Source organism: Monodelphis domestica, chromosome 4 (assembly GCF_027887165.1).
Source record: "Monodelphis domestica isolate mMonDom1 chromosome 4, mMonDom1.pri, whole genome shotgun sequence".
Lineage (NCBI taxonomy): Eukaryota > Metazoa > Chordata > Mammalia > Didelphimorphia > Didelphidae > Monodelphis > Monodelphis domestica.
Window position 1 is genome coordinate 154,226,124 of NC_077230.1, and position 22,393 is coordinate 154,248,516.

The following is a 22,393-nucleotide window of genomic DNA, read 5'->3' on the forward strand; positions in this document are numbered from 1 at the left end:
AAGCTATGGGTTTTGACTTAGATACTTATTGTAATTACACAAATTCTTAAACATTAATTTCTATTCTTTCCAGACTAATAGAACAAGCCCCTATTCAGATGGAAGAAGAAGCAGTGAGGTGGGCAAAGCTGATCATACCTTTAGTGGTACATTCAGCTCAAAAGGTACATTTGCGGGGAGCTACTGCCCTAGAGATGGGGATGCCATTGTTGCTTAAGAAGCAGCAAGAAGTAGCAGCTGTTACTGAGCAGCTCATGACGACCGTAAGTGTTAATTTTAAATTATTTAAATGAAATCTTTAAGAAATTTCTTGGAAAACTGGACGAAAAAATTGTAAGGACAGAAAATTGTCTTTACATGTTGTATGTCCTTAGCACGATAATACCCAGTATTAAAAATGGTACAATAGTAATAAGCCGTGCTTAGTATTACAACTAAAAATTTTATCAAGATTTCCAAGTTAACCTTTAGCCCTATATTGTTTGAGATACTGCATTAATAATTTTTTTCTAATTATAAATTGATATTTTATTGAATTCCAGATTGTAGCTTGTTTTTGTTTTAACTCTTTATGCCAAAATTAATTTTTGGTAATTTTATTTATGATATTTTATTTTGTTTAAGTGATGTTTTTCATATTTAATTTATGTTTTAAGTTAATACTTTCAAAATGTTCTATAATGGGTTATATATCCAAGAGTCTTGATTGGAAAGGAACTTTGTTATGTCATTTTTGTTGGCATGATAACCCTGAGAGATAGATGCTGTTTATTATCCCCATTTTTAGATGAGGAAATTAAGACTGAGAGAGGTATCTGTGAATTCAACTCTTCTGACTCCTAAGACCAAAGAGTCTCTTATAAATATATACGTACATGTGTTGGGTGTTGGAGGTAAGGTATTTAGTAGGCTTTCTGCCCTCATGATATTTATATCTAGGGGAACAGGATACTACACAAAATAGCTATACTATAGGCTAAATTTTTTGAGAAATGACAGTGCAATGCAAAGATTGCATTCTGCATTCTTAATCTTCTGACTGAATCAAAATGACATGTTTCCTAATAAATGATTGGGAATATAAATGACAAGAGAAAAATATTGGAGAGCAGATTCAAGATTCAGTAGGTCAAAGTCTTTCTAGCTTTCTATGGAACCTGCCAGAGTCAATTCATTAGAATAACCTAATAATCTAGGGTCAGCTCTCACTGATGTAGACCAGTCATTCAAACTCAAAAACTTACAAATTAATATTTCTGTGTTATATTTTTATTTTGTTAAACACTTACCAATTCTATTTTAATCTGATTTGAGCTGCACTGAAGAGGTATAAGGACTACATTGAATTTGACACCTTGGGGTTAGATAAATGATGTCTTTTTAACTTAATGTTGATTCTCTGTTTAGATGAAAAGACATTGCATCATTATTACTAGTAGTTGTTACTGTCATTGAGTGTACTGGTTGTGGAAATGACAGAACATTAAACTTTGGTATTTTGCATTTTTTAATATAGAAATTCTTAAGAATGAGATGCTTTTTGTCAAAGCCTGCCCTTTCTAAGGGCTGCTGTGAAGAACTTCTCAAGTAAGATTACCTACTAAGTTTTATATCAGAATAGTGGGGTATGAATAATAGAAATGAGGTAAAATAAAAATTTGAATGCCATAGAGAGAGAAAGCCTAGAAGCCTTAGTTATTCTCAGTTCCCACTCCTATAATTCTCATGAAGGAAAATTGCTTTATCATTTTTTTCAAGCCTACCTTACATATGTAGGTTTACTAGGTTTCAATTCATATTAATGGTAACTGTAAAAAGGAAGTACATTTTATAAAGTTATTAATATCTTACTATTTAAATTTTGGTAAATTTGGCCCAGAATTTGGGATATTTTAAAATAGGAAATAGGGAATATCAATCTGCTATGAAATATATTGAGTGATCTCTGTATGTTGCCATGTTAACATGGTATAGATTTGTGCCAGGATTTGATAACATAATTCATTTAGAGAAAGCTTTACATAATTAAAAATGCATGTAAAATACTTAACAAATTTATCAGACTGAAATTTCTTCAGTGGGGTATGGTTTTAGATGAATAAATTCATTTCTTTTCTAAGGTCTTAGCTATTTTGAAAAGGCTTTTAAAAAATTATTTTGGGAACAAAATTATTGACTTAGAGCAGAGTTCTTAAGAACCATTATTTCTTCATAATTCTTTTCACCATTTGCTTATCACCATAAAAAATTTTTTTTCCAGAAACTAATTCCAGAACTACAAAAGCTATTCATGAGTAAAAATGAAACATATGTGTTAAAATTGTGGCCTTTATTTGTTAAACTTCTTGGAAAGGTAAGAGTTACATTTTTCCCTGCATAATAAATTCTAAAAAAAACGTTCCTAACCTGAATTGGGTTCATGACATCTGTTGCTGTTTTATAAATTTTAATTTTTTAATTCTCAAAAAACACCATGAAAAAGTACAAAAACATAAAAAGGATTACATATGAAACCTTTGGTATTTATTCTGTACAATTTGCTTTTTTTTTTATTAAGTACATATTAACACATTCTTTCCATAGCTTTCCTGTTTGTCTGCCTTCTTTCAAACTTATAGTCTCTGAATTAAAAAAAAAAATTCAAAGGCCTTTTGTATTACTACGTTCTCCCCATTATAAAAAGAGAGGAGGAATCCTTATAAGAATAGTAGTAATACAAAATAACTCTAGAATGGCTTTATCCAAAAATGTATTCTCTCTGTATTATTGATCCATCACTTTGTGAAGAGGTAGGTAACATGCTTCATCATTGTTTCCCTATATATAGTTATGGCTGACTACTACTATGACAAGAATTGTTTAAGACTTTCAAAGTTGTTTCATTTACAATTTGTTTCTACACTTTTTACTCTGCATCAGTTCATAAAAGCCTTCCTAGTATTTTGTAGGCATGACAACATTTTTTGCTCAAGTAATGTATTCCTTTACATTTCTATACTACAATTTGTTTAGCTGTTTGCCAATTGATTATCACCCACTTAGTTTCTGGTTCTTTTTACATTTTCTTTTTTTTTCCTTTTTCATTCCCCCCTTCAGAATCTACCTTTGAAAGTTGGTTTGTTTTGTTTTTTCTTCCCTTCTTTACACTCCTTGACTTCACCTTTCTCTATCCCTGATTTTTCCTCTTCAGTTTAATGTACCTATATATCACACTGTATATGTTTGTGTTCTGTTCTTCATTCAGTTTAGTGAGCTCTGTTTGATCTCTTCATTCTCCCTTATTCTCTCATGTTTTTATTATTTTCTCAACATCTTGTAGATGTGAGGGTAGAAATAGAAAATTCTATTCCTTTTCACTTTTTTCTAATTTTAACACAAGACTCTCCTACATTTTACCTTCAGGTGGTAGAACCAGTCCAATGCCAGGTCTTCTGTCTTACTTCACTCTCAGTAGAGGACATTGACCTTCTTAAGAATCACTCGTGTTTTTTTCATCCCTTAATATAGTGCCTAGCACATAGTAAGCACCCTATTCTCATGTTAAATCTTTATGGTCAGTCAGCTTCCCTCCCTTAGTCTAGTAAATTTATCTTCTAGTTTTCTGTTGATTCTTATTTATGTATTTTATAATCTGAGTTCCACTGTTTTTGCCAGAAATGCTTGAAAGTACTGTATTCCATCAGAGGTCCCTTTTTCTCCAGGTTAAGTTATCCTAAGTTACTTTTACCTTTTGGAATATCATACAAATTGATCAATTCTTAAGGTAGACGCTGCCAGGTCTTATGTCATCCTGATTTTGGTTTCTTGCTATTTGAAATTACTCTTTTTGCTTATTTATAGGATTTTATCTTTGACTTAAAAAGCTCTGGATTGAGATTATATCCTTCCTGAAACTTTGATAGATTCTATTTTTGCCTTTCGGTTCTAGTAGATCTGAGAAGTTTTCCTTTAGGATTTTTGAAATCCCAAGTCTAAGCCTTTTATGATAATGATTTTCAGGGAGTTTTATTTTCAAATGATTTCCCATTGACCAATTGCTAGTAGTTATATGTTTTTCTTCTCTTTTTCAATCTAATGGTTTTGATTGGTATTTTTTATTGTTTCATGGAATTATTTCTGTTTGCTGTTCTTGATCACTTGCTTAATTTCTTCCATGAATTCATGCAGTTACTAGTTAACGATATATTTTGCTAGTGAGTGTTTGAATTTATTATGGGGTTACCTCATTGGTGGTTCTGTAATAACTTAGTTGGTGCCTTCCGTTTATTTTTTAGTTATAATTCTTACATTGGAATAGCTTTAAGCCAGGGTCATAGTTTTGGGTAGGCAGAAGACCTCAAATGATATGTATCTAGATTACTGTATTGACATACTGCTACATTGACCTACATCTCCTGAGTTGTGTTTCTGTGATGATACAATCTTCAGGGTCCTCTGTGGCATCTCAGGACACAATTTCATGGACCTTGGAGCTCCTGTTCCTGGATTTTCCTAATCTGAGAACTGCTGAGGGGAAAAAATTAAGTGAATAGCTTGGAAGTAGTCACTACCACTCAGATCAGCTTCCCTGTCCTTTTTAAGGTCACAGATTGTGGGTTTCCAACTTCCCTGGGGTCTCTCTTAAGGGATTGATCAGTCTAATGACGGGTTTCTGTCCTCTTTATTGATGCCTTTGCTGGCTCTAGCTTTCTGGCAGTTTCTTTTCCTGTTGTTCCTGAATATCTGGGCCACTTTTTATTCTGTTCTGGGATAATTGAGATTACTTAACTATAGTTTCCCATCAGATTTCTTACTCATTATTTGGCCAGGTATCTGGACTTGGGATATCACAGTCTAATCACTAGTGTACCTGCACTAGTCATTACTGTACCTTTTTGCTTCTGTGGTCTAGTTCACAGTGTGGTTTCCAACCACTATGGGAATTTCTTGTGGGTGGCCTCTGCTGACCCAACATGCACAAACTTACAGGTTAGAAGTATTTCTACTCCCATCTCTATCTTACTGGTAAAATTCTGCCCTTTTTTGCCTTGACTTGCTTTTATAGTGATCCCCCTTTCCTATTTCCCATGAGCTTCTGGCTGAATTTTTACAGTCTTAGGGTAGGTAGATGAAGTTATTTACTATAATTTTTTTTTAAACCCTTACCTTCCGTCTTGGAGTCAATACTGTGTATTGGCTTCAAGGCAGAAGAGTGGTATGGACTAGGCAATGGGGGGGGGGGGGGGGTCAAGTAATTTGCCCAGGGTCACACAGCTGGGAAGTGTCTGAGGCCAGATTTGAACCTAAGACCTCTGTCTCTAGGCCTGGCTCTCAATCCACTGAGCTACCCAGCTGCTCCCTTACTATAATTTTTTAATAGATTTTCTTGATCATTTTTTTAATCTGATGGACTATTTCTATTTCTTATAGCAGATTAATATTCCATTACATTTATGTACCACAATTTGTTTTGACACTTCTCAATCAGTGGATGCATAACATTGTTTCTAATTCTTTGCAACCACAAAAAATGCTACCATGAAGATTTTGGTGAATATAGGAGCTTCTTACCCTTGATGGGGGGGGGGAAAGGGGGACATTTCATGCTATGCAGTTATCTAATCCTGTATTTCGTTTTTGCCTGTTTTAAGTCTATATTATGCTATGCAGTTATCTAATCCTGTATTTCATTTTTGCCTGTTTTAAGTCTATATTGCTATAGGTATACTTTCCTGTACTTTTTGCAAGTAAATACAATTTTGAAAACTTTCCTTTTGGTTTTTTGTGTTACCTCTAGACTCTTCATCGAAGTGGGAGTTTCATCAACTCACTGTTACAGCTAGAAGAACTTGGTTTTCGTAGTGGAGCACCCGTGATAAAGAAAATTGCCTTTATTGCCTGGAAAAGTTTGATAGATAATTTTGCATTAAATCCAGGCAAGTTAAAAGGTTTTAAAAAAGCATTTTCTAAATTTACTGCTAACTTGAGGAGAAGAAATGAAGTTATAGCTGCTAGTCTTAAATTATTTTTAGTTTAGGATTTTTGAATGTTGATGTGTTTATGCGGTGACTTAGATGTACAAGGCTTTTCCCCTTAGATACTTGTAGAAAAATTAGTTGTGTCCCATAATCACTAGTAATATGCAGCAAGGGATTAGTGAATAGGGAATCAGGCAGAGCAAGGTTCCATTTTGATCCTAGATGTGTCATCATGGCCAAATCACAAATCATCTGAACCTGAGTTTCTTTTGTCTATAAAATGGGCATTAAACTATAGTATTTGTTTAATAGGAAATTATAAAGCTCAGTTTTGTATGTTAAAGTACTTTGCAAATATAATAATAACCTATATACTGCTTTAATGGTGTAACATTATTTGAGATGGCTCACATACCATCTGTTAGCGTAACTAAAATGTTTTGGTATTAATTTAATATACTAGGAGTTTAAAGAAAGATTGGGGTAACAGTGCTGCACACTCACTTAAAGACTTTATTGGAAATACATAAAAAATTAACCTTTCAAACACTGAGTAGAAAAAATAACACAAATCAGGAATGGTTAATTGGTTAAATGGTTAATGGTTAGTTAAAGGTAGTCTTGAAATCTAGGAAAATAGTCTTCTCAGAATTGACTGAACTTTTTCTTTGTATAGGTAAATTTTGTGAATAATTTATTGATGTCTGCCTTTATTTGAACTTAAGTTTACTAAAAAAGCTATTTTAAAGCATAAATTAAATTCATGTTTTTAATCTGTTCTTAAAAATCAAGATATACTGTGCAGCACAAAGCGACTCAAATTACTGATGCAGCCATTGAGCTCTATCCATGTGAGAACAGAAGCTCTAGCACTGACAAAGCTGGAAGTCTGGTGGTATCTGCTAATGAGGCTTGGACCTCATCTTCCTACTAATTTTGAACAGGTAACAAAGCATGGAATGTGAACTATTATATTTTGACTACTCTATGCATTCTTCTCCCCAATAAACTAAACCTAGAATTACGATTTTTTAAAATTGATGCAGATGTCATCCAATGATGTTTTTTCAGGTGATAATGACAAACATTTAATGGTTTTGTCATGAAATGAAATCAGTAACAATTGAAATATTCTTACTAAGCTTTTGTTTTTAATTTAGGACTTTTTATTGTTAGACTACGCTAGATCATCTGGATTCGTAGTGTAGTTCTCCACCCACCCACCTTTTTTATTTTTATTTGTTTATTTTTAGTTTGTAAGAGCTAGGTTATTGGATTAAGTGACTTGGCCAGAGTCACACAGCTAATAAGTGTCTGAAGGTAGATTTGAACCTAGAATCTCCTGTCCTTGGTCCTGACTCTATCCACTGAGCTATCTAGCTGCCCCTAATAGTCTTTTCCTTATCTTGATATTCTACCCTTTTTTGCTTTTATTTTCTTACTTGTAATGTTTGACTGAAGGAATTTAATAAACTCTAGCCAATTAGTGGTATATTTCTGTGGGGTGGAAGAGAGGGAAATTGGCAGTTGGACTATTGAACTCTGAGCATACCTGAATAGGATTACATCATTAAACACTTAAATGTACATTGTTTCCTTTTTACTCTTCATAGGTTTGTGTACCCTTGATTCAAAGTACAATAAGCATAGACTGCCATGCTGTATCCCAAGGAACTCCATCCCGTGGAGCAGCTAATACAAGTTTAACCCCTGTTACTCCTAACCAGAAAGCAGGTACAGAATAGACTTTGATTTTAAGTTGGAAACTGATAATAAAAAAGTAGATTTTACTAATTTAAATCCCCCTTCTAAAGCAAAGCCATCTATTTATTTTGGTGTCTTCCTATTAAAATCTTATCACAAATCCTCACGTTTGAAGATTTCTTTCTGTTTGAATGCTTTTGTAGTTGGAATTTAAAGTAATGTGCTGAATTATAGAATGATGTATATGCAGATTTTTTAATATTGGTTCCTAATATGTATTTGACATTTGAAATGAATAGCTTGTACAAAATCCTAGAAAAAGTTGTACATGTGGATGTCTTTGGAACAGATACATTTTAAATATTTAACTGTCAGTAGTTAGTTACTAAAGCAGTAGAAGTTTAATCCTGTAATTATTTTTGACACCAATTGCCTTTATGCATATAGGAATATATGAATGAAAACAATAAATGGAACATTACTATATAGAACAGAAAAAGAATTGTTCCATCTGTTCTGCTTCTTTCTGGCCTACGGATGGAATGTTTACTTTGTGCTATTTGAATGGAACAGGATGGCAATGTGGGGACAGGATTTTAGGTATGGAGCTGGGTGGCAAGTTCATTTGACAACAGTTCCCTGTTCTATAATAAGCCAAGTATATGGGGCTGAGGAAACAAATTTGACTAGGTCACACAACTAATAATTGATGGAGCTGAAATCTAAGCCCCGTTCTTAACTTCTACAGTTAATACTCTTAGCTATGCCATTCCACTTGGTTGTAACAATAAATTCAAAAGAAAAATGTGTCCAAGTTGTATTATACAAGGAAAAGTTACTTATTTTAGTATTCTTCATATACAAAGTTAAACAAGTGCTAACCAGAGTTACCAGTCCAACAGCACTTGCAATTATAAGATTCTGTTCATAAAATTTTTGCTGTGGGCTATGGGGAGATTAATTTTCCGTATTTATAAGAATAGGCATTGTCAGATAAAGAATGTGGGGTTTTTAGTTGGTAATTGGAAATTAAGAAATCTATTGATATTTACTCTTTGGATTATACTAGCATTAGTCTTTGTTGGAATTGTTTTTGTGCATATGCTAGTTTTCCTTTCATTAAGAGTCATAGTCTAAGGCAGGGGTTCTCAACTTTTCTAATGCCGTGACCCCAAACCAAAAAATTATTTTGGTGGCTACTTCAAAACTAATTTTGCTATAGTTCTGATTCTGAATGTAAATACCTGATATGCATTATGTATTCTCATTGCTAAAATTGAGAGGTTGAGAACTGCTGGTCTAAGGGGACAGTTAGATGGTTCATTAGGTTAGGAATCAGGTTTAGAGGTTGGAGTTATTAAGTTTAAATCTGGCCTCAGACACTTCAAAGCTGTGTGACCTTGGGCAAGTCCCTTAATCTCCATAATCTAGCCCTTACTGTTCTTCTGCCTTGGAATCACATGGTATAAAAAAAATTACAGATTCCAGGTTAAGAACATCTGTAGTAGTTCAAGAACATTTACAACAGTTGTGAGCATTATTACAAATCTTATACTCCCTTCTCTCCAACCAATCTTTAGTTTAATATAAAATAATCTTAAAAAATTTAAAAATATGCAACACCAAATAAAATTGACATTTCCACATACAAAGTAGAACTGAAAAAATGGTCATATAAAATTTTAAGCATCTTATATATCGATTTCCTTGTAATTATGTAATAAATCCAACTTGTACTTACATAGCTGCCTTGTTTATCGTGTCATTTTTTTCTGGCTTTACTTTCAGTAGTTTATTAAAAGATGGTTCAGTGACATACTTTTTCTGCTATTTTATTCACTTTCTTCACCACATTGAATATTTTTTAACAGAAAAGTAAAACAAACTAACATGCATAGTGAAGCAAAGCAAATTTCCATGTTAATCTTATCTGAAAAGCTATCTCCTCCTTTTTATCACCTCTCTGTCCTAATATGGAAAGCTCGCTTAATTATGCATTTAGAACATTGGAACAAAAAGATCAAGAAAGAAGGAATAGTCCAGTGTGTACAAGAAAGTTTTGTGTGTGCACAAACATGTCAGAAAATGTAGATGTGACCATCAATTGAAATGGCAAGACATTGGATTATATGAATTACATCAATGGAATATTATTGTGCCTTTAAGAAATGACAAATGATACAGTTCTAGAAAAATCTGGGAAGGCATGAATGAACTGTTTGAAAGTGAAATAAACAGAATTAGAAGGACAATTTTAAACTTAGGACAGTTTTTATTTTAATGTAAACCACTTAAAAGAAATTTTCTGATTTTTTTTTCCCCCCCTTTAAGGCTCATTCCCATTTGGGACTCCTGTTACACCAAGGATGAACTTGTCTCTTAATACCAGTGGAATGGCAGCCATCCCGTCCATTCAACTCTTGGGAATTGAAATGTTACTTCACTTCTTGCTAGGTCCAGATGTTTTGGAATTTGCTAAGAAAAACAAACTTGCATTGAGTTTAGGTACTTTAATTTTCATCTTTAAAATATTTTTGAGACTTCCACAAAGCTTGTACTTTTTAATACTTACAGTGTAACTTCTTAGATGTTGCCCACATGCAAAAATAACAATCACAAAACATGGATTAATGGTGAAATTTAATTTTTTGTTATGCTATTATAGAAAAAAATCTTATTTGATATTTCAGTTATCTTTCCCTTCCTTTTTAGAGCCTCTTCAGCATCCTTTAATCAGTAGCCCTTCGTTCTTTTGCAAACATGCAAATATACTCATAGCTGCAGTTCAAGATAGCTTTATTGCTGTTGGAAAAGATGCTTCAGGTAAGCATTTAATTAAAAATTATAGTTGGTCATTTATCAGGCATTTAGAGTCTAGTTAGGATTTCAAGATTGAGATAGTGGCCTTTTGTTCCTTTGTTTGGCAGTTTTGTTTAATAATCTTAAGTATTTTTCAGGTAGAGTTTTTAAATTTAAACTATTTGGTTTAGTTAGTATCAATGGCTATTTTATCCAGCTGCCCCCATCAATGGCTATTGTATTTTATTTTTTATTATTTTGTGTTTCTCTTAACACTAACATTTTGGATCCTGTTTTGTACTAGAATTTGGAGTTCTTTTGAAAATTGTCCATATCTTTATTTTTAATTAAAAAAATTTAGAGTATTTTTTCATGGTTACATGATTCATGTTCTCTACCTCCCCCCTTTCAGAACCAACAAGCAATTCCACTGGGTTTTACATGCATCACTCAGTGGCTATTTTAAAAAATACTTTCTAGGGGTTTGGGGGGCAGCTGGGTGGCTCAGTGAATTGAGAGCCAGGTCTAGAGATGGGAGGTCCTAGGTTCAAATGTGGCCTCAGACACTTCCTAGCTGTGTGACCCTGGGCAAGTAACTTGACCTCCATTACCTAGCCCTTACCACTCTTCTGCCTTGGAGCCAATGCACAGTATTGACTCCAAGAAGGGAAGGGAAGGGGGGAAAAAAGATACTTTCCTCCCGTTTAGATTCCTAAAGAAAATTTAATGTATTTTGAGTTCGCCTTTAAGGAAAAAATATTTTTATGAGTGAGCATTATGTTGTAGTCAGGACTTCCATTTTTTTCTGTTAACAAATTATTCTTTTGTAGATGCTGTGATCTATGCCATATGGAAAGATATTATTTGCTTTGTGAAGTCAGTTATTGAATCAGGTAATTATAAAGCTGACAGGCCTGGCTTAACTGATATTTTTCTATTTAGTATCTTCAGCTTGCACTAAGAAATAAAAACCTTGAAGCTCATATGCTATTTATACTTTTAAATATATCTTTTGACATGTTAACTTTAATGCTGAATTAATCCACTTATTAAACTCAGTAAAGAGCTTTTTTAGCTACCTGAAAACTTGCTTGTTATTAAGTGAATTTTCAACATGTTTGTGATTTCTGAACTATTAGGTAACAAAAAAGAAAGACAGGGTTCAGAAGTATTGACCCTTTTGCTGCAGTCTTTGAAAAGCATAGTGACAGCCAATGCATTTCCTGTATCAAAAACATTGGTAAGTTCTTTTAGTAGTTTTTTTGTATGTTTTTGAAGCAAAGAAAAAAAATTTCCATTTTTGCCACAAGGCTGAACACCAAGGGATCAATTGCTCATTGGAAAATAAGTTCATGAGAAATATTTTTGTACATTTGCAAAAATCTAACTTTGCTATTAAAACTTGACTGTAATTTAAATGTTTTAATAGAACTCTTCCACTCCATGCTACCCTGTCTCTTATCAGGTAATTTCTGTCCTCTATATGAGTGACAGGAACAGAGCCTTCTAATGTTCTCTTTTTGCCAAAGAGATTTTAGAACAACCTCAACAGGAACAGGGTCTCGGGTCCAGCCTCCAGCCTCTACTCCAAAGAATGAAGAGTTGTCTCCAGTCTCTACTTCCAAAGAATAAAGAACTGTCTCTCACAGGAAGTGATAGCTCCTTTTAAAGATGCTTCTTCTTCATCACTTCCTGTGTCTTTCCCTGATTTTACATCTACCATTCACGCTTGAAACTTTGCTTTAGGACTGCCCAGGGGCAGTTAGTTTCATTTTGATTCATCACCCACTATTGCACACTTGGGTCACAGACCTCCCACTCATGATTAAGTGGGATGTTTACATTTTTGGTGATTAAATCTAAAAGTGGGCAGATTTCCATATTCAATTTTTAAGTAGGGTATTTACACTTTTAGTGATTAAATCTAAAAACTAGGCAGGGGTTACAATTTTAATCTTCACAAAATTTTCTAAATTGTTTTTTCAGATTTGTACCCTTAGCCCTTTGTGCCTCACTTGGTGCTTAGGAAATTTTTTTTGAAGAATAGTGAAGGTGACTTGGGGAAAATAAAAATTTTTGTCAGTGGATTAGATTTTAAATAAGTTAACCTGGCAGATCAAAAGAATGGTGTTCAAAAGTCATATACAGATGAATTCTTTCAAAATCACAGGGAAAAGTGATACTAGAAAGAAATAAATGGTTTCTTCCATGACTTTGTGTGTTATATGCTTTCATCTAGAACTCCTAATCTGCTTTATAATATATATGCTATAATGTATGAAGAACATTGAATAAATACATTCAGAAACTTAAAGCATGGTTCCAGCTCTTCCTTTAGCAAATCATTTGCCCTCTAATTTATCCATTTATGAAATTAATATCTGCATAATTACTGTGAAAATATAAACACTTTTAAATTATTAGATATATAATCTTCCTAATATCCTATAAAAGTAGCTTGTTTATTTTTGGTCAAACTTGTGGCATTTATAATTAATGTCTGTAGAACCTTGTCCTGTATTTCATTTGTGCCAAGTTAGGGTATTCTTTTGGAATAATTTCTCTTCCATTTTTAAAAATTTTTTCGTAGGTCCTCATAGAAATTACAATTAAAGGACTACCTCAGAAAGTATTAGGTTCTCCAGCATATCAAGTTGCTAACATGGATCTTCTTAATGCAAGTATCTTAAATATGATAATTGTGTGTGTGCACATGTGTGACTGTATCAGTCAGAGAAATTAGATCTGTCAGAGAGTATATCCATGACATTTGCCTCAGTACTATCCAAGAATTGTCATGCTACTTGATTGCTAGTAATTGATTTACTTGCACTTTACTGATGTGTGGATCCCTATGGAAGGAGAAAAAAAAGCCTTCATTCTGTCTGACAATTTTAATGCGGCTTATAATGAAAGTATTCTTTATTTGTTAAAGACATTTCTGGGTAACAAAACTAATGACATGTTTAGAAAACTTTCTTAAAGCTACCATAATTTAAAAGCATTTAATTTTTAATGATAAAAATAATCAAGATAAACTACCAGGTTATGGCAAGTCTGGCTTTAACAATTTGGAAGATGGAAACATGTTGGGTATGTTTTTTTAATTTGTCATTGCCAAGAGGCATCACTTAAATTTATTTGTATCATATTTAAGCTTGACCTTTACCAAGCTTTATTTGGAAGTATGATCTACAAATGGAATGATAATAGTAAAAGTGGGCTACTGTTTTTTATTTTATATATATATATATATATATATATATATATATATATATATATATATATATATATATATATATATATATATATATATATATATATATATATATATATATATATATATATATATATACTGTTATATAGCTATTCAAATGCTTAACTTGAAAAATATTTAGATTTATAATTCTAAACAAATATTTTTCTCCTTTTCTATACAGGGAACTCCAGCTTTGTTCTTAATTCAATTAATTTTTAGTAGTAACCTCTTGGAATGTGGTGTGGCTGATGAAAGGTGAGCTTTCCTAATCATAATTCAACTAAAGGCTTTGTAAAATTTTATCTAGGAAAGACAGTTTGTTTAAATTATTATCGAAAGGGGGCAGCTAGAGGTGGTTCAGTGTATAAAGAACCAGGCCTGGAGATAGGAGGTCCTGGGCTCAAATTTGACCTCAGACACTTCCTATAAGTATTTTAAAAATCAAAAACATTAAAAGTGGGACAAGACAACAAAGATTGAGTGTAAATCTCTTTGCCTCTTGTTTGTTCTTAGTTTTAGAATGCTATTGGCAATTATAATTTGTATAAGACCTTAATGTATGCCAGAAGTTTGTTCAATAGAATATTTTTCTCTTTCTTTTTTTTTTTAGGTTTTTTCAAAACCTGGAAACACTTGTAGGTTGTGTTCTTACTGGCCCAACTTCTCCATTAGCTTTCAGTGACTCTGTTTTAAATGTTATTAATCAAAATGCAAAGCACCTTGATAACAAGGAACTTCTGTGGCGAATGTGGAGTATTCTAGTCAATCCATTAACTGAACTGATTAACCAGGTAAACCATTCTACTAAAGTTTTTTCAAGCATAATTTTTCTATTCCATCTTATGCTTATTCCATTCTGTAGACATTGTGTTATTATCTGCAAAATCTGTGCTAAGCTTTGGAAAAGAAATACAGAATCAATTAGCAAACATTATTAAATGCCGTCTAAATACAAGGCTCTAGGATTAGGAAGACACAGTCTCTGACCTCCAAGAACTTCCATTCTCTTCAGAGAGATAATGTCATACACAGACACAAATATGTACAAAAATATACAGAGTGATTTGGCATGAAGGAATGCTACTTGCTATTGGAGAGATAAGGAAAGGCCTCTTCGTTGGCTTTTGAGTTGATCTTTAAAGGAAACCTGCAATTTTAAGAGGCAGATATCAGGTGAGAATGCATTACAGCTATACAAAGCAGAGAGGCGAGATGGAATGTTTTATATGTGAATGGTAAAAGAGAACATAAAAATATAATAAAGCTGGGATAGGTACCTTGCTATCAGTTTTTATAGGTGCTAAGAGCCATGGAAATTTGCTGGGGAGGGAAGGGGCATGGTTAAGCCTGTGCTTTATCAATTTCATATTTGCAGCTGTGTGGAAAATGGCTTGGAGAGTAGAGAGACTTAAGGCAGGAAATGCAATTAGAAGGCTCATTAAAGTAGTCCAGGAAAGAGGTAATGAGGGCATGGATTGGGGTGGTGACTAGCTGACTGGATAGGAGATGGGATATAAAAAATATTATCACAGTAGAATCTGTAAGACTTGTCAGTTAATGAGTTATGTTAGAGACAGTATAAAAGCATTCTAAATGAGGGTAAAGGGAAACAACTTGTTCCTCAATTTGATGCGTGATCTGGGTATCATTCATAATGGGAGATGAACTTAATTGCTTGTGCTTTAAAAGATAGAATTCAGCAGGTAAAATTGAAACAGTGAAACATTCCCTACAAAGAATATCAATAAAGGAATGGCAAAATAGATACAATCAAGGGATATTAGTGATATGGAATGATTCAGTATGCCAGAGTATAGAATATATGGAAAAGAATGTAAAAAAAATGAGACTGCAATCAGCTTTGGGGATGGTTTTGAATACCAGATAATGCATTTGGGGCTTTATTTGAGAGAGAGTAGAATACAATGAATGATCTTTTTCTCCCAAGTAGTAACATATTTTGAAATTGGTGCTCTGGAGTAGTGATTAATCATTGCATTGAAAAGAGTTCTGAAGTCTAAAAGATGTGTCAGTCAAACATGAATTGCCTGTCAGTGATTGTTTTAGACACTGACAGTACAGATAAGTACAAAATAGTCTCTACACACTCCCAATGAATTTAGTCTAATGGTGAACACGTTCCAAAGTTGATAGATGCCTGTTTTCATGAACCTTGTTAATCAGAGAAATCATGACTTTTCTCTTTGAGATATAGTCTGACATATCAAAGGTTATGTTGGAATAATTCTTTAGTTTGAATACCATTTTTCTCTTGCATTTTATTCAGACCAATGAAGGTAAGATTTAAAGTATTATGCTAGATTTTATCCTGAGCTGTATTTTATTTACCCTGTATATGATTGTTTTTTTTTTTTAAGAACAGAAAATAAGTTTCCCTATTAGTTTCTTCCATTTTAAATTCCTTTTCTAATGCTTATAAAAATGCCCAATTGGCTGTTTAATTTTAGCAGCCTAAATAGCATTTTCTTCTTGTATTTTATTCAGACCAATGAAGTAAATCAGGGAGATGCATTGGAACACAATTTCAGTGCTGTCTATAATGCATTGATGCTACCAATAACACATATCTTTCCATCACAAGAGTTTCCACTGGTAAGTTTATGGATAAAGGGTTAGGGGTGAGGGTAGCATTTTCTAACAGTGATAGGCTGAAATCTTGCTTTGTCATTGTGATATATCTAGTCCTTTATGTCTGATATTTAACTTCCTTTCTTTTTAATAGATTAGACTTCTGTCTTAGAAGAAATTGTTAAAAATGAGATTTGCTCCTATCTTACTCTTTAGGTAGCAGAGATGACTGATTTATATAGTTAAATGGAATTAACAATGATCTAGTTTTCCATTCATTGTTTTTCTACATGACTTTTTTAAAGCCCACTATGAAATCATTACTTCGAACTTGGTCAGAATTGTATCGAACATTCGCCCGTTGTGCAGCTTTAGTAGCAACAGCAGAAGAAAATTTGTGCTGTGACGAACTTTGTCTCAAAATGATGTCTGGCTTAGATGACAACACCTTTGGGGTAAGTTTTAATTCCCAAATTCTTTTAAAAGTATATCCAGCTAATATTAATTGTTCTTAGTGAAAATAAATTAGATGAATTAATAGAAATCTTACATAGGAGATTGCTTAGAAATTGAACCTGAATTATGTGAAACAGTTATAGAATAGTTTATCATAAGTAGGAGATTGGTTGGGAATTGGGTGAAAGGTGAGACTCAATTGAGAAGATTCACCCTGTATTAAGTAATGGAAAGAAGGTATCCAGAGACAAAGGTATGTGAATACAGAGTAGAACAACATTAAGCATGTGGACCCAGGCAAAGATAGTTGGAGTCAACAGCAGCTTGAATGACCTAGAGAGAGGTGAATTAATTACCCCTAGGATAGGAGACTCATTAGATTTTGAGGATACAAAAGTAAATCATTGGGGAATATAGGCAAAGGCAGACATATGATACTTATCACCTTTGGCAACCTTACTGCTTTTTCTGTAGTCTAAAGTACCATGCCGATTAATGACTTGGTATTTGTGATTTTTTTTCCCTTAGAACTTGTCCTTTTTGGATAGGATTGCTCATGTTACTATAGTAATGGTTGAATGCATCAATTTTTCACCATATAGTACTAAACATCAACCCCAAATTAAATGTGAGTATTAGTAGATTTATTCTCTTCAGTATTCTTTTAATTGAACACAAATCTATTTTCGTTGTTTTATGAACCTGAAAAATGTTATATGATTAACTTAACTTTAAAGTTTAAAAATCTGAAAAATGAGGGATTAAACTAGATAATTTAAATCTGTTGTTTCATAGACCAAGCAGCTATTCAAATTATTGACCCAAACATTGCCCATGATATTGTACCCCAGGGCTAGAGACAGATCTCGTTTCATTTAAAAAGAGATTTGCCTCTTATCTTACCTAAATAAATTTCGAATGTTTTACAACTTTGACTTGTTGCTTTTTTGTGCCAGTAAATTATGGTTCAGAATTGTATAGAGATGATAATGCTTGTCACAGCTTTAGTTGTTAATTATTCTACAGCAAGTATTAGTCCCATTGATTCATTTACCACTTCAGATATGTATTTGCCTTGTGATATTTATCATTGGATCTCCTCAACTGGATATTAAATTCAACAAAGGCAGGGACTATTTCTTAGGTCTATTTTAATCCCCATTCCTTTTCACATAGTAGGCATTCAATAGGCTATAATGTAGTATATTACAAAGAGTAATTTCATGCTTTGAACCTTTCTTATTTGGAAAATGCCACTTATCCTCTCTATTTCCTAGGTTGTAAAGATCAAAGAAAATATTTTTTTTCTTTTTTTAACCCATATCTTCCATCTTAGAATCAACACTGGATTGGTTCTCAGGCAGAAGAGTGAGTGGTAAAAGCTAGGTTATCAGGGTTAAGTAACTTTCCCAGGATCACACAGCTAGGAAGTGCCTGAGACTTGATTTGAACACCAGGACTTCCTATCTCTAGGCCTGGATCTCCCTTGAGTCATCATGTAGCTGCCCCTGAAGATACAGCTTTTTTAATAGTAAAATTTATTTATGAACCTTTTTAAACATTGGGAAGTTTTTATATTTATTTCATCTTTATTATGTACCTTAAATTATAAATTAAATGTATTCTTTGTTTATATATATATAAACTTACAGAATTTAGGGAAACATTTAGACAGATAAAACATTCTTAAACTTATTTAAACTATATTGGAGCTAAGATATTAAATATTCTGTGAAAGAATGAGTCTTGAAATGACTTCTGTCTTTAACCAAACCACTTTTACTTTCAGTACCACAGACACCTACAGATTGGTCCAAGAAAAAAAAAGAACCATTAGGGAAGTTGGCTTCTTTATTTAAACTTATCCTGAAGATGCTGGGTGCTTTTCATAATGTCAACTTTAAGGACCTTCATTCAGAAACCCTACTCTCTGTTGGTAGTTCAATTATCAGCATTATTTCTAATATTCTTGGCCATGTGTCTTTGCCTTCGGTGATACAAACAATCTTTGCAACTTTAACAAAACCTCTGGCATTGTTATATGAAAACTCTAAGTAAGTATATTAACTTATTGGAGACATTTGGAGAGAATTACATTTGTAAATTTCTGTTAATGGAAAGCAAATATTAAAATTTTGTGTTAGTAAGGATTATTTATTTTAATAAACCTTAAGTGGGGGGAACCCATCAACTATTTTGAAAATTAGACTAAAATGTTGAAACTATTTTTCCAGTTCAGTATTTGTTGCCTGTTGCTCTACACATATGTGGAGGAAGCTATTACTTAATTGATGTATGTATATAATAGCTAATGACTTGCAAAAGTATTTTGTGTATCATTTGCCTTACATATCCTATTTGCCCATATGCCTTAGAGCAAGGTGTCTTACTACAGTAACAACCTGCTTTTATAAATTAAAAATGTGATATCTGAGTAACTAATGTAATAGTAATGTAGAATGTAGTATATTGGGAAGATTGCTAGATCTGAAGTTTTTTGAGTATTCTTTCTGTTGCTTCTTCTGTGACCTTCAGGTCAATATATTTTGCTGTGCTTCAGTTTCTGAATCTTTAAAATGAGGTGTTTAACTTATATGATCTTTGAGATATTTTATTTCTAAAATTTGTTATTTTAACTTATACTGATAGTGTCGTAGAACCCTGTCTATAAACTCTGAGGACTTGAATTCAATTCTCACCCTGATTGTTAGTAGCAGTGTAACTTTGGGCAAGGGTGTGTTTTTATCCACAGTGAAGCAATTAGACCACACTGCTTCTGAGATCCCTTCTAGTAGCTTTAGATTTTTGATCTGTGATACATGCCCAATTTGTACATTACCTAGCAATGTAAAGAGTTATGGTTTCCAGATTTGAAAAGGAATTGGGAGAGACTTGAAAAAGAACAAATCCTTGGCCTAAAATAAATTTGATTATATCTTAGCATTTTAGATAGAGTAACAAAATCATTGGCTATTTTATGAAGTCTTTTAATGCATTTCTCCATTAATGCATGTCTGTTCTTATTAAATTTACTTATGTTATATAAATAGGAATTTAGAAATAGTAAAATATGAAGTAGTATTTTACCAAGTATTTAGTTAGGTTATAACTTCACATGTAATTACAGCCTGAATTACCAGATAATAATAGTTTCTTCCATCTTATTTCCCCCCCCCAGACTGAGTGATGTGCCTAAAGTTTATAACTCTCTCAACAACAAGGTAAAAATTTATGACAAATTCATCACCCCTCCCCCAATCACTTAGAAATCCCTCACAATTTGGATTTAATATCTCTTGACTATAATTTTTGAAATTGAATAGTAATGGCTTATGTCCTAGAATTAGTATCTAACCTGATTAGGGGGAGTATTGCTTTATTTTAACTTAAAAAATAATGTTTCTAAATTATGCTTTTTCCTAGTTAGAAAAGCTTTTGGGAGAGATTCTTAGATGTCTTCAGGTTCGCTACAGTGGCACTTATAACAGTGAGCTTTTACAACAACTCTCCCCATTATTGTGCATAATATTTCTGCACAAAAATAAACAGATCCGCAAACAGAGTGTCCAGTTCTGGAATGATACATTTGCTAAAGAGGCTGTTCTGGAGTATCCTGAAGAACTAAAGTAAGATGAAAGTTTAATTTCTACAGTAATGTGTATAGATTGAAGTTTTAAATGAACGCTTTAATTAGATAGCTATACATGAAACTATTATTGAGTTTACATTCATGAACTTTAGTCTTGTTCAATAACGGTGACTTCTAATTCTGTGAATTTACCCCACAGACTTCATTACTGTTATCCACAGTCCTTGGGGATTGAATCCTGCTATAGAAATAACTCAACCTGTTTTAAGGGTACAGGAAAATTAAAGTGGTTCAAGGTGTTAAATTTAATTAATCTTTGTATTTTATAGTTTTGTCTGCTCTTATTATGCTGGCTGGCAGCAACCTTCTTTACTCCTACTTCTCATTTGGGATTCTTCATCTTAATGACCCAATTTAGATAGTCAAGCTTAAAACAGGATAATAGTTTAGAATATAGAAAGTGCCAGGAACCCTAGATAGAGAACACTCCTTGGAAAGCAGAAAGATATGGCCAGATCAAGTCAGAGATGTCAAACAGCAACGTTTCAGTTTGTGACTGGAACTAGATTAAAATGGAAGGAAATAGTAATAAACCATATATAACATCACATTAAAAAAACAAACTCATGGGGCCTATAGAGATTCTTAGTGACACAGTTTCTATTTGGGCTTGACAATATAGCTTTGGTAATTTTGTTATAGCAAAAACTTATAAGTTGCAAACAAGATGTGACCTGTATTAAGATGGAGTTTCTTCACTTCCAAGTTCCCTGATAGCCAAGGTAGCATAGGAATACATACTTTGACCTCAAATGAGCATAGTAGTTAACAGTATAAAAAGAACAAATACTAACCAAAGTGAAGGCAGCAATGGTAACTACAAACCCTTGTAAAAGGTATTAGAGTCATAGACCTGAGGTTGGAGTTTTTAAAATTCAAAGACAACTCAGTGTATTCTCAAGCAAAAGAGGAAAGTGGATCAAAGGTGAAGATCCTTTTCACACTTCCACAGATCAGAGCAAGGCCCAAGCTTTGTAAGAAACTGATCAGCACAAGTTCTGTATGTGCTTCTAGTATTTTCTAGTATTGATTCTATACTGCCCTCCACAAACATCTGAGCCAGATAAATCTTCAGCAGGTAGATAGTGGTGTAGAAAAGATTGTCACTGTCCATTATTATGGCTTAAGTAGATTTAAAAGACTGAATCTAGGTTTACTGCCTTGTCTGGGCTTTATTTACATGTTTTAGCAGTATATATATATATATATATCACACCTCTAAGTTTGAGATTACATTAAGAGGACTCTGCTTTTTTAGCTCCCCAGGGAGTAACTAACACTTGATGACCTCTTTTGCCATGGCATCAATCATATAAGTTAAGTGAAAATAATGATTTTAATAGGGGAAAAAGAATAGTAATTAAGGATTCCTTCACTAAAAGGTTCAGAAAGGGGAAGCAAGTTTGTGGTTTAAAATGTTTCCCTAGAATTTTTCCATACTTCCCCTCTAACTCCATTTATTCCCACTCACATGAAATTATTTTGATGGTGCTTTTCAGCTTGTATAGTAAACTACATAAAAGATTATTTTTGTATACTTTTTAGTATCAAGTTATTCACAGATGATAAAATTCTCTATATAGTAAATTTAATTGTGATATATCTATAATTTAGTAAAAGATCCTTGGTTTTTTGGGGGGAGGAACAAAATATGCATTTATCTTAATTTCTTACATACTCAGGACTCAATAATGCTTATTAAATCCACCCTTCTCTTCCTCATTGCCCTCTTTTCTTTTTGAAGGACTGTATTGAAACAAGCCAAACAGAAAAGTTTACTTTTGTTACCTGGTTTGGAAGTTGAACCAATAGAAGAATCTGGTGGCCTCTATTCAGAGGGAGTAAGTACCATTTAAAAAAATTTTCTGAAGTACTGAGCAGGATGAGTGCCTGTATCCAAATTTAGCCTGAACCAGATTGGAATGAATAGGATTAAGTTAAAACAATAAATTTTAAAAGTACTTCATAGATAATGTTGAT

General features: G+C 32.9%; 1 protein-coding gene and 1 long non-coding RNA gene across 8 annotated transcripts in view; one reads left to right on the forward strand and one right to left on the reverse strand.

Moving 5' to 3' along the window:
- LOC103092561 (uncharacterized) overlaps positions 1–22,393 on the reverse strand; it is a 58,100-nt gene that overhangs the window by 24,367 nt on the left and 11,340 nt on the right. For 3 of the 6 annotated variants that reach the window (XR_001629935.2, XR_008911204.1, XR_008911203.1), the window contains exons 2-3: positions 5,771–5,877; positions 4,250–4,506 (exon numbers count right to left, since the gene is read on the reverse strand). This is a non-coding gene — a long non-coding RNA (uncharacterized LOC103092561). Of the gene's footprint in view, positions 1–4,249; positions 4,507–5,770; positions 5,878–22,393 lie in introns of those variants that run through there. The other 3 variants (XR_008911207.1, XR_008911206.1, XR_008911205.1) reach the window with 2 other exon arrangements.
- The window catches only part of RIF1 (replication timing regulatory factor 1), a 45,164-nt gene that overhangs the window by 8,212 nt on the left and 14,559 nt on the right, over positions 1–22,393 (forward strand). For both annotated transcript variants that reach the window (XM_007494154.3, XM_007494155.3), the window contains exons 7-25: positions 74–263; positions 2,261–2,353; positions 5,777–5,915; positions 6,750–6,901; positions 7,571–7,691; positions 9,993–10,166; positions 10,374–10,484; positions 11,291–11,353; positions 11,600–11,700; positions 13,051–13,137; positions 13,901–13,974; positions 14,330–14,510; positions 16,225–16,332; positions 16,614–16,763; positions 17,293–17,392; positions 18,554–18,818; positions 19,943–19,985; positions 20,188–20,390; positions 22,158–22,254. In XM_007494154.3, the coding sequence (XP_007494216.2) occupies positions 74–263; positions 2,261–2,353; positions 5,777–5,915; positions 6,750–6,901; positions 7,571–7,691; positions 9,993–10,166; positions 10,374–10,484; positions 11,291–11,353; positions 11,600–11,700; positions 13,051–13,137; positions 13,901–13,974; positions 14,330–14,510; positions 16,225–16,332; positions 16,614–16,763; positions 17,293–17,392; positions 18,554–18,818; positions 19,943–19,985; positions 20,188–20,390; positions 22,158–22,254 (2,452 nt within the window). The remainder of the gene's footprint in view (positions 1–73; positions 264–2,260; positions 2,354–5,776; positions 5,916–6,749; positions 6,902–7,570; positions 7,692–9,992; positions 10,167–10,373; positions 10,485–11,290; positions 11,354–11,599; positions 11,701–13,050; positions 13,138–13,900; positions 13,975–14,329; positions 14,511–16,224; positions 16,333–16,613; positions 16,764–17,292; positions 17,393–18,553; positions 18,819–19,942; positions 19,986–20,187; positions 20,391–22,157; positions 22,255–22,393) is intronic.